The sequence below is a fragment of the Gekko japonicus genome, unplaced genomic scaffold (assembly GCF_001447785.1).
Source record: "Gekko japonicus isolate JY-2015 unplaced genomic scaffold, Gekko_japonicus_V1.1 scaffold360, whole genome shotgun sequence".
In the NCBI taxonomy this organism is placed as follows: Eukaryota; Metazoa; Chordata; class Lepidosauria; order Squamata; family Gekkonidae; genus Gekko; species Gekko japonicus.
Genome location: NW_015172015.1, coordinates 1,015,598 through 1,027,782, shown reverse-complemented (window position 1 = coordinate 1,027,782; position 12,185 = coordinate 1,015,598). Strand labels below are relative to the sequence as shown.

Sequence of the window (12,185 nt, the reverse complement as noted above, 5' to 3'; positions counted from 1 at the left end):
ATGCACCTGCAGTCTGAAATGGTGCAAGCTCATTCTGTCCTGGGACCCTGGGACCTCATTATTGCTTCATTTTCCTGCATGTATGAACCCAGCCTTAGTTACAGCAGAAACTTATTTATGTTGAAAAATACAAAAATGAACCCCCAATTTTTAAATCCCATTGCTTAAAAATGTGGCCTTCTAGTTGCACATACATAAATTTTGTCTTCAGACTGATCAGTTTGGCAGTGTATGCATATAGCAGGTTGTATTAAAACAACCATGTAACATAATACAAACAAGGTGGTATGATTTGGTCTTTGGTTATACTGAGTAAGATTATTTATGTACTAACAGCATTACTGAAAGTGAAAATATTTGTACTTAGTAAACTAAGTTCTAAGTTAAGCTATGTGTGTTTTACTGCTTGCTGTTCGATATTGTTGCTGAGATCCTGGGAGGGGCATAAATAGGACCTACTTAGCAACTACTTTTTCTAGTGTAGCATAGAAAAGTTAATCTTTTGTAAAAAATTTCTTTATTTTTCTCATCTATTTAAAGGCTTCTGAAAACCTTCTCAAACAACATTACATCGATCTGAAAGATAGGCCATTCTATTCAGGTTTGGTTAAATATATGAATTCTGGACCTGTAGTGGCCATGGTAAGTATTGTTAGTTGAATTTAGCCACTTACTCCATAAATCTTTCTAGACCCAATGTTTCAGCTCTTCGTGGGAAGGAGAGAAGAGACCTGACTCAAAAAAGGCTGTAATCATTTATTGGTTCTGTAACAAATATATTTATCCCTTTCATGTCTGCCCTAGCAGCCCTTCACTTTTAAGAGAACAGAAGGAATTGTAGTAGATTTGTGGTATTGTAGATTTGTGGCTAGAGTTGTGGATAGATCTGTTTTTTCTTTAATGTGTAAGGCACATGGATAACTGTTGCTTTGTTTTTTGCTAGGCTTTATAATCACTTAAGCTGTAACCTCAAAAGTCACGCACTGGGCCTAGAGCTACCTAAACCTTGGGGGGACTATGGCGCTTTGACTAGGGACCAGTTTAAATGCTCTCAGTTCAGTTGCTGGAATAGCAGTAGTGGGAAAAGTGAATAAGTATTTGAACCTAGATATTGTAAATAGCTTTATTAGCCAAGTGCATTTCATGGCTTGTAAACTGTCAAGGTGGAAATTTATCTTTAACGTCTGTCTGATTCATGCCCAGTTTTGCATTGTTTTACTGTTGGTATGTTTTAGCTATTTGAGGACTTTCCATGTTTAGAAAGAAAGTGTCAGACTCTTGAACAAACTTGATCTCAACAACACCCTCTTGGCAGTGATTTGTTTATGGAGAGATAAAGATGTATCAAGCTAAGACCATCTTGTGTCAGAACTGACTCCTTTGGCACCAGTTCTGGTATTATACATGATTCAAACAAGCCCCCCCCCAGTGACCCATCAATCCATTCAGCCCGCCTAAACCTAGTGCGCTCCGTTAGCCCTCCTCCCCCACCTGCGAACCTACAGTTACATTATGTATAACAGGCCAGCTAGCAGAGACAGGCATCCAAGGTCATTTTGCATACTTCCAGCTTCTGGAGATCCCTTAAGAAAACAGTTGCAAAGCAGCTAAATGAAACTGGTTCCCACACACACACTCTCTCACCATCTGCTCCCCCAATGCCCCAAATTCAGAATCTAAATGGTGTGGTTACAGGCAGTGAAGATAGAACATACAAAACCCATAGCAAATGAGGCCCCGAGTTTGACATTCTGCCTCCCAGAAGACCCCTCACCCCCCTGGCTTGTGCAGGTGGCATTTATGAAAGGTACTAACTAGCTTGGGGGCCCCTAACATGGTCACTTCTCACGCATTCATTATGACTAGGGTCAAAGTCTCGCCACTTAATGAGAGAGTACAGGTGGCCATGTTTGATTTGAGAGTCTAAGACCTCTTCCACCTCCTGGTGGAGTCCCCCATTCATGTTCAGGGGAGGGGAAGCTGCAGGACGAGGGCTCCACATTGAGGGTCCCGGATTCTTCTTCAGCAGACTGAAATGGAAAATGGTGGATGTGCCATAAATTCTTTGGTAACTCCAGCTCAACAGCTACTTTGTTAATGGCTCTTACAACTTTAAAAGGGCTTACATATTTCCATCCCAGTTTTTTCCCAGGCTGCAACCCCCTAAGGTTCTTGGTAGAAATGTATACAGAGTCCCCAGGGTGCAGGTCCCACTCAGGTGCCCGGCCCTTGTCAGCTTGTGCCTTGTAATCCTCCTTTGCCGTGGCCAGATTCTGTTGGATTAGGGACCATTGCTGAGTTAAATCAGCCCACCAGGTTTGTAAGTCTTTTGGCTCTGTTGCCACTGTGGGCAGCCCCCCCCCCCTCATATCCATGCACCACTTTGAAAGGGGTGGCCTCTGAGGAACTATGAATAGAGTTGTTATAACTGTATTCCGCATAAGGGAGCAAATCCAACCAATTACCTTGTGGATAGTTAATGAAACATCTCAAATACTGTTCCAGAATCTGATTAGTTCTTTCCGTTTGGCCATCAGTCTCTACTGAGTTTTTGTTCCACCCCCAGCAATTTTAACAGTTCCTTCCAGAAGCCCACCACGAATTGTGGGCCCTGGTTGGATATGATCTTCCGAGGTTCCGAATGCAGTCTCACAATGTGCTGCATGAATAGGTGGCGCCAGTTTTTTTGCTGACGGCAGTTTGCTTACAAAGAATAAAATGTGCTTGTTTTGAGAAAAGGTCCACAACCACCCAAATCACAGTTCTCCCCTTGCTAGGTGGTAGGTCAGTTATAAAGTCCATAGAAATGACAGACTACAGCAGTGATGACGAACCTTTTAGAGACTTGAGTGCCAAAACTGCGACCCAAAACCCACTTATTTATCGCAAAGTGCCAACACTTTGCATTAGAAACAGGAAACCAGCCAGGGAGGCAGTGGGGCCCTTGGACGACCAAGGGGTAAAGGGAGTATTGAAGGATGATAGGGAAATGGCTGAGAAGCTAAATGCATTTTTTGCCTCCATCTTCACTGTGGAAGATGAGAAGTGCTTGCCCACTCCAGAACCACTGATTTCAGGAGGGGTGTTGAAAGACTTGAGTCAGATTGAGGTGACGAGAGAGGAGGTCCTAAAACTGATAGACAACTTAAAAACTGAAAAATCACCAGGCCCAGATGGCATACATCCGAGAGTTCTGAAAGAACTCAAATGTGAACTTGTAGATCTCCTGACAAAGATATGTAATCTTTCCTTAAAATCTGCCTCCATTCCTGAGGATTGGAAGGTAGCTAATGTCACTCCCATCTTTAAAAAGGGTTCCAGAGGAGATCCGGGAAATTACAGGCCAGTCAGTCTGACGTCGATACCGGGTAAATTGGTGGAAACCATTATTAAGGAAAGAATTAGTAGGCACATAGATGAACAAAACCTATTGAGGCAGACTCAGCACGGTTTCTGTAAGGGAAGATCTTGTCTCACTAACCTATTAGTGTTCTTTGAGGGGGTGAACAAACATGTGGACAAGGGGGATCCAATAGATATTATTTACCTTGACTTCCAGAAAGCTTTTGATAAAGTTCCTCATCAAAGGCTCCTAAGTAAGCTCAAAAATCATGGGATAGAAGGACAAGTCCTTTTATGGATCAAAAACTGGCTAGTTCATAGAAAACAGAGAGTGAGTGTAGGTGGGCAATTTTCTCAGTGGAGGGTGGTAAGCAGTGGGGTACCGCAGGGATCAGTACTTGGTCCACTGCTTTTTAACTTGTTCATTAATGATTTGGAGATGGGAGTAAGCAGTGAAGTGGCTAAATTTGCGGATGATACAAAGTTGTTCAGGGTGGTGAAAACCAGTGAGGATTGTGAGGCACTCCAAGGGGATCTGTCAAGGATGGGCGAGTGGGCGTCAACATGGCAAATGGGGTTCAATGTGGCCAAGTGCAAGGTGATGCACATTGGAGCCAAAAATCCTAAATATAAATACACATTGATGGGGTCTGAACTGGCAGAGACTGAGCAAGAGAGAGATCTTGGAGTTGTAGTGGATAACTCACTGAAAATGTCGAGACAGTGTGTGACTGCAATAAAGAAGGCCAATGCTATGCTGGGGATTATTAGGAAGGGTATTGAAAACAGATCAGCCAATATAATAATGCCCCTATATAGGACGTCCTTCTTCACCCAAAGAGTGATTAACACTTGGAATTCACTGCCACAGGAAGTGGTGGGTGCTACAAGCATGGATGGCTTCAAAAGGGAATTAGATAAGCATATGGAGCAGAGGTCCATCAGTGGCTATTAGCCACAAGGTATAGCTAGGGGCTCTGGGGCAAGTGATGCTCTGTCTTCTTGGTGCTTGGGGGGGTCAACAGTGGGAGGGCTTCTAATGTCCTGGCCCCACTGCTGGACCTCCTGATGGCACTGGTATTTCTGGCCACTGTGTGACACAGAGTGTTGGACTGGATGGGCCTTTGGCCTGATCCAACATTGGCGTCTCTTATGTTCTTATGTTCTTAACACGGCAATTTAACCTGAATACTGAGGTTTTACTTTAGAAAAAAATAACTCATACGTTAACTTAAGATGATCCAAACAAAGTAAGGAAAGCAATCCCAAATGCTTTCATTTACTTAAAATTATTTGGCAGAGAATTCGACACTTTAATGAGGGTCTGGGCCTGGCTGGGGCTATGGCACGCATGCCCACAGAGAGGGTCTGGGCCTGGCTGGGGCTATGGCACGCATGCCCACCCGTGCCATAGGTTCGCCACCACTGGACTACAGCCTCTCGGGGGCTTCCAAACATTGCAATAAACCTGAGGGCTTCCCAGCCCGTCGTTTCCCCATTAAGCATACTTGGCAAGAAGACACGTTTTGGGAAATATCAGCCCACATGCACGGCCACCAGAACTGTCTTTGTATGAGGTGCAAAGTCTTTAGGTATCCAAAATGCCCAGCCAGTTTGTTGTCATGCCCCAATTGCAAAACATCCCCTGCAAGACCTTAGGCATGAACAGCTTCTGTTGGCGGTACCAGCATCCGCTCTCCCCCCTGAGTGAGGGTGCCCTCTTTCTCCACTTCCTCCTCATCACTATCACTGAAAGCGGCTTTGAACTTTTCCACCCAGGGTTTTGTATTGAGGGGCCTCTCTGCCTTGGCCTGGCTTCATGTGGGAACTGCCCACCCCCCCCCCCAGCTGGGAGGGGGTGAACATTTGAGTCAATGACGTCCTCCCGCTGACTGGCATGCTGGGGGAGGCATGAGAGCGCATCAGCAGAAAACTGGACTTCCCTGGGAGGTGCTTGAGTGTAAACTGGAACTTGGAGAAAAATTTAGGTGCCTGGGAGTACGCAACGCCTCCAAGTTCTTATGGTTGGTCCATACCTCGAATGGCACCCTGGCTCCTTCCAACCAATGCCTCCAAGTGGTTAGAGCTAGTTTAATTGCAGCTGCTTCTTTATCCCAAACCACCCAGTTCCTCTCTGACTCAGATTTCCCCCACACACACACACACACATATACGCCAGGGGGTGCAAATTCCTATCCTCCCCTCTTTGCAATATATCCCCCCCATTGCCACAATATAGCCCCCCCCCCGTGACCCATTCATTCAGCCAGCCTGAGCCTAGTGTGCTCCCGTTAGCCCTCCTCCCACACCTGTGAACCTACAGGCCGGCTAGCAGAGACAGGCATCTAAGGTCATTTCACATACTTCCCAGCTTCTGGAGGCCCCTTAAGAAAACAGTTGCAAAGCAGCAAAGGAAGCAGTTTCCCACACACTCGTGTGTGGGGGAAGGCAGTGCGATTCCCATGTTACTTAAAACAAAATGGACCAACTGTATAAATGTGCAGTGTTTTGGAAGATAAAAACATAGCACTGATTAGAAATCTTGGTCTCTAATTCTGTGAAAGATAAATGTCTAATTAGTGCTTCCATTGTTCCTCATTAGTTCTGCAGTTTTCACAATTAAAACTGTAAATGGAGTAATTGGTGCCTTGGTTGGTTTAAAAGTCATATCTTTGTGCTCTTGAGAGTTTGTGTTCTTCTTGGATTCATTTTAATGAGCTGTTTTCAAGATTTAGGTTTTTATTTTGTAAGAATAGCCCTTCTAATTTTACTGAGAACATCTAAAATTACTTTTCAGAGTCTAAGCACCCATGGAGGTTTTGATAACATTCAGAACTCTGGTAAAGGGGTCCTCAGCTTCCAAAGCTTCAGTCAGTTCACTGTAGATTTTCTGTCCCTTGTATTGATTGCTTCAGAGAGCAGGGATGGGTTCTTGTCTGTCAATGCTGGAGTTAATACATGATATACTGGCAACTGCATATGAACATGAAACTACTGCTTAATATGTTTGATTTTTTTTGATGATGTTCTGTCTTTAGGTCCCCAACACCTTTCCTATGTTAAATTATGATGAGCCATATATATTAAACCATTTTATTGCTGTAGGTTTGGGAAGGCCTCAATGTTGTAAAGACTGGCAGAGTAATGTTGGGGGAAACTAACCCTGCAGATTCAAAGCCTGGTACAATCCGTGGTGACTTCTGTATTCAAGTGGGCAGGTTGGTACAAGAACATCTTTTCAAGTATTCAGAAGGGTTTGCAGGTTGCTGCTCTTGAAAATACTATATTTTAAACCCTTTAGAAAAAAATGTGCAGAATAGAAATTTCATGATATAAAACTGGGACATATGTAAAGCAGAACATAATGCTTTTATATTACAGGATGGGTTTAACTCACATGTTCAATGTTGCTCTAGTCAAAATGATTGCAGAGATCTGCTGACAACTGTTATTTTTTTTTAGATTTGATTTTTAAAAATGCTATACAATTTTGGGCAGAGCCACTATGTTAATTAATTGAATGAGATGAGTCCATTTTGTGTATATGTGTGCATGTGAGAAATCCCTGTGGTACTTTTAAGGTTTGATTGAATCTTATGGGGTGTTTAGACTTATAGAAACTTAATTTCCTAATTGTGTAGACTATTGGTTCCAGATTTGTATCTTAAAGAAGTTATGAAATCTGTTTAAGACTCAATTTCATTTTTTTTGAAGGAACATCATTCATGGCAGTGACTCCGTAGAGAGTGCTCAGAAAGAGATTAACCTGTGGTTCAAGCCTGAAGAACTTGTGAGCTTCAAGTGTTGTGCTCATGACTGGATTTATGAATAGATATTTCAATGAGTTGTGCCTTTTTCTAACAAAGCATCTCGGTCCACTCAAGTATTTGAGCTAGGACAATTATCATGGTTATCTTCCATTATTGCCAGTAACAAATAAACTATCATGAACTGCTATGGCTTCTTTTCTGTATTTGAGCTGTTTTAAAGAAACAAAGGTAATATGTGAACAAGCGCCCATACAGCTTTTAGCAATGTCGACTTATAAACAAATACACTTGTAAAGTAAAATCTTAGTGCAGCTTTTTGTACCTTAGTCAGATGAGGTGTATGATAGTAATCTAGCTTTGAGGATCCTGAAGGAACTTCCAACTGAGAAACTATTTGGCTTTCTCTTTCAACAGAGAAATACCCCTTCACACTCAAAGCTCGTGCTTAGTAGTGTGAAAGATCAAAGCTTTAAAGATGGATTAATGTTGATTTCAAGTGGAAATTGTACATCAGGCTTGATGGAGGGGGGAGGAAGCTGGTATGCCTGCATAGAGGTATACTACTGAAGAATTGGTTGTCTTCAATTCCACAATCTGAGGGTGAGTTCTAATCTAGGATTAGGGTTTCAGATAACTCATCTACCATTTAAAAGTTATATTCCTAATAGGAAGAGAGTGCATTATTCATAACTATATGTCATGTGATTACTGGTCTTGATTATTTGACAGTTCTTTCCAAGCTGCTTTAGCTGCGGGTGATGACTTTAGTTTTGGCCTAAACCTATGATTTATGGTAGTAAACAGGCAAAAATGTACAGATCTGTTAACCACTGGTACTATAAGAGCGGAATAGGTCTGGCTTGCCATTATACCACACAAGAATACATTAAATCAGAACAGCAATTTTTCACATTACCTTCCCACTTGAGTGTTAGCTGGGATAGTATTACCACCCCACCCCTTCCCCACCCCCAAGTGTGAGGGTTCTTTGCTAAGGTATGTCAGTTTTCTAAACCATGCTTTGCCTCTGCATCTTCTTCTACTCCCTTGATAATTTTCTCTATGATGATGAACCAAACACTTTAATTCCAAGGCTGTAAACTATAAGGATACTTTCTAAATATTAACTCCTATCAACTGCAGTAGAGCTTTGCTTCCAAGTGAACATGCCTCCTAAGCAGCTGTCATGGATTGATTTCTCAAAATAAATTTCTTTAGAATGATGCAAAGTGTTCTGAAGATTTAAGTCTCTATAGGGGCTTTCTTTGGAAAGACAACAATCTCAAATGTTTAAAAAGCACTCCTAAATGGTTTCTGCAGGCTAGCATCAATGTTAAGATTATTTTGCAGTGGATTACTGTTAAACTCTGCTAAAACTGAATTTGGGTTTTTTGCTCTTTTTTCACTTTCTCTTAAGTCCAGGCTTGTGCCAGTTTATGCCACTTTCAGATGATCAGCATATACAAATTCTGACACTATAAAATTTAGATTATTTTCTGTAGTACTGTAGTTTTCTTGATCTTCCTATTTCTACATGTAACCTTTTCTACCTTTGTCTTAAATGCTGCCGCCTGTTTATTTTCTGTTTATTGTCCAGAATGTTACTCCTTAATGCTGCTTCTCTGCCTCATCTTCACTTAAATTTATACATATTTTCAAATAACTCTCTTAATCCCCTTTATTTATTTATTGAACTTTTACCCCGCCCTCCCCACCAAGGCAGGCTCAGGGCGGCTTCCACAAAACTGCTAAACAGTATACATTTTATAATTGATAAAATGAAGTAAATGATTTAAAAACACAGACAAATCAATTTAAAACATCACTTCGATGGTGATAAAAATAAAGTACAATTTAAGGACACATTCAGCAGTGCTGCCGCGCTAAGTCATGTTGGATCGGAGTTCACACAGGGCACTGCTGGCAAGACGCTACTCCTAACGGAATGCCTGCCTAAAAGGCTCTGTTTTCACGGCCATGCGGAACTGACAGGTCCCACAGGGCCCTGAGCTCGGCAGGAAGCTCGTTCCAATAGGACGGAGCTACAAACGAGAAAGCCCTGGTCCTAGTTGCCATCAACCTGACTTCCTTTGGGCCAGGGAGGTCCAGGCAGTTTTGGGATCCTGATCGCAGTGCTCTCTGAGGAACATGCGAGGAAAGGCGGTCCCTGACCATAAAGGGCTTTAAAGGTCAAAACCAGTACCTTGAAATGAATCCGGAATGCTATTGGCAGCCAGTGCAGAGTCTTAAGCACAGGCTGGATGTGCTCCCACCTGGGGAGACCCATCAGCCCCCTGGCCACTGCATTCTGCACCAGCTGCAGCTTCCGGAGTTGCATCAAGGGCAGCCCCATGTAGAGAAGATTGCAGTAGTCCAACCTCGAGGTGACCATAGCATGGATCACTGCAGCCAGATCATGCCTAATCAGCTGAAGATGGTAAAAAGCTGCCTTGGCAGCAGTTGCTACCTGGGCCTCCATTGTTAAGGAAGCATCCAGGAGCACTCCCAAGCTCCTGACCCTCGGAGCTGGTACCAACGGCGCCCCACCGAAGGCCGGGAGTGGGATCCCTACCCCCATACCGCTCCAATTCAGGCACAGGACCTCTGTCTTCGTCAGATTCAATTTCAATCGACTCAGTCTAAGCCATCCAGCCACGTCTTGCAACGCCCGGTCCAGATCTTTCGGGGTAGAGTCAGACTGACCGCCCAACATCAGAAGTGTACAGAACTTCTGCTTGTCCCCCTTTAGATTCTCTGTATTCCCATCCAATGCATTGTGTTTTTCTTAAGCATTAATCACAATTGTGCCTTTTCATTTGTTTTAAAGGCGGCTCATGGGAAACGAAGGCTGCGGTCACACGGCCAGGAAAATGCGGGGGGGAAGCGTGGCTGTTTGCCCCGGGGAACATTAAAGCGCGGTTGCACGATCAGACCTCCTGTGGAGGTCCTATGGAGGTTCCGTGGAGGTCCCGTGGTTAAGGGGAGGTGCGGATCACACGGCAAAGAAGCGGGGCCTTGGGGCAAAGAAGCGGGGGCTGCGTGCCGAGGGAAGGCGATGAGGGGGCTGCCAGAGACAGCCGGCCAAGCGGCGCTGGGGAGAGGAGGGGCCAGCTGCCGACTGGGCGGTGTGGCCTTGTGTCGGGCACGGCGTTTTCCCCACCAGTGAGGCAGGCAGGGGGTGGGCAGTAGGTCCGGAAGGACAACAGTCCGGGGAGCCGGCTGGTGGGGCACGCAAAGAGGGCAAAGCAACATGGCCCTGCCTCCTCCGCTCCGACTGCCCCTTCCCCAAGCAGACTTCCTACTCTGCCACCGCGCCCCCCCTCTTCTGGGCTTCATCTTCTGCCTTGCCCCCTTTCCCCCACCTATCTGTCGCTCGCCTCAAGCCATGCGCTCGTTGGTGCTTTCTTCTGGCTGCTCTCCTCTTCTCTGCACGACGTACGTTGTGTGTTTGTTTATTAAACTAACGTTTGCGCATGCTCCGTTTGGTGCTTGTGCGCAATCGTGGAGACTTGGAGAACAAAACCTTTTAGCTAGGGGACATGGGCAGGCGCTGGAACTTCCTCCGGAAATGCGATCATACGCCCGCCCTTGCCCTGCGGCTTCCGGAAACTAGTACCTCCAAGGTACTAGTTTTTTACTCCGCGTTTTTGGCGTTCAGCCACGGGTTACCGACGGGAGCTCTACACTTGCCAAATGTTGCCCTGTGATCGTGCCAGGAAACTCCGCCTCTCTTCCGTCTCTGAAGCGTGGCTTATGCTCCGTGTGACCGCAGCCTTAATTGAGTTTTGTTTCATAATTAACAGAACTTGGTCCAATGAAATCATTTTATACTGAAAGTCAAAGATACTGCCTCCCTTTTAAAATACCTATATTTAAAAATGTCTCAGTGTATTAGAAAGAAGTACAACCAAGGGCTTTCCATTCTGTTCCTTCACGCTATCATTCTCCTTCCCCAGTCATTGTGAGGCAGTATTCTCTGAGTCCTGCTACTGGCTAAACAAGTGCAGGAGAAAGATAGGTGAAAGGATCAGTAGAACAATACAGGTCCTTAATTCATTGCCTTGAAGCAGTTTTGCCACATTTATATTATTTTCATTTATAGTTCACCTTTCTTGCTGGGATTCAAGGCAGATTTGATAGACGGTTCAGTCAATTAACAAGCAGATTACAAATATGGTAATATTTAACCATAACAGCAATTCCTAGTAAAACAACATAATGCAGTAGGGCTGGGATTGAGGAACTAGAAGGGGGGGAAAAGCACACTATTCCCAATAGAGGTTACATCCCCAGCGGATCCATTACACACTACAGTTTTTGGAAAACGAGAATGGAGGGGGCACCACAAAGAATGCTGGAGAACAGGCAGTTGTTCCATTTACCTGTTGGCATAGTGGTACCTTTAGAAGATTTTGCTCAAGAACAGTTGCAATGGAACGTGGCAGAAAAGGTGGTCCTGCAGATACGTGGGTCTAGTGCCATTAAAGGATTTGAAGGTGATAGAAACTTGAGTAAAGCTGAGTGCAGGGTGGGAGTGATATGCTGATTTTGCTTAGCGCCCAACAGTAGTTGGGCTGTGCTTGACTTTCAAGTAATACAGGGTGGCACAGATGGGTGCTCCCATTTTATCTTCTAAACAACCATGCAATCCTGTGGAGCTTTATTTATAAATCGTATTGAACTTCGTGGTCCACCATAGAGGATTACACTTGCAGCTCAGGAGACAGTGACATACCTACAAACCTTAAAGGGAGCTTGACTTGTGTCCAGATGACAGAACAACCACATTTGATTCACTGTCCAACACTAATAGAGGTATAATTTACCAAATTGACTGAAGTACAAAAAAATGAAAGCATCTTTATGCAGTTATTTCCAATGGTTTCAATACACTTTGAGGAAAAAATCTTGCTATGGCAGATGTGCGTATTCTGCCTCAACCACCTGCAGCTCCTGTACATCCTCCGCAAAATGCAAGTGAAACACTACAGAAGAAATACATTCCTGAACTGTATTCCTGAAGACACTCAAGCCACCTGTTTTTACTTTTAACATTTTTTATTTTGTGTAAAA

The 12,185-nt window shown here is 44.1% G+C and overlaps 1 protein-coding gene across 2 annotated transcripts in view; it reads left to right on the top strand.

Moving 5' to 3' along the window:
* Positions 1–7,297, top strand: part of LOC107118130 (nucleoside diphosphate kinase) — a 9,847-nt gene extending 2,550 nt beyond the window's left edge. For both annotated transcript variants that reach the window (XM_015420390.1, XM_015420391.1), the window contains exons 3-5: positions 541–642; positions 6,448–6,560; positions 7,057–7,297. In XM_015420390.1, coding sequence (XP_015275876.1) covers positions 541–642; positions 6,448–6,560; positions 7,057–7,174 — 333 coding nt within the window. In that variant the 3' untranslated portion in view covers positions 7,175–7,297. The remainder of the gene's footprint in view (positions 1–540; positions 643–6,447; positions 6,561–7,056) is intronic.
* The last annotated feature ends 4,888 nt before the right edge of the window (positions 7,298–12,185 follow it).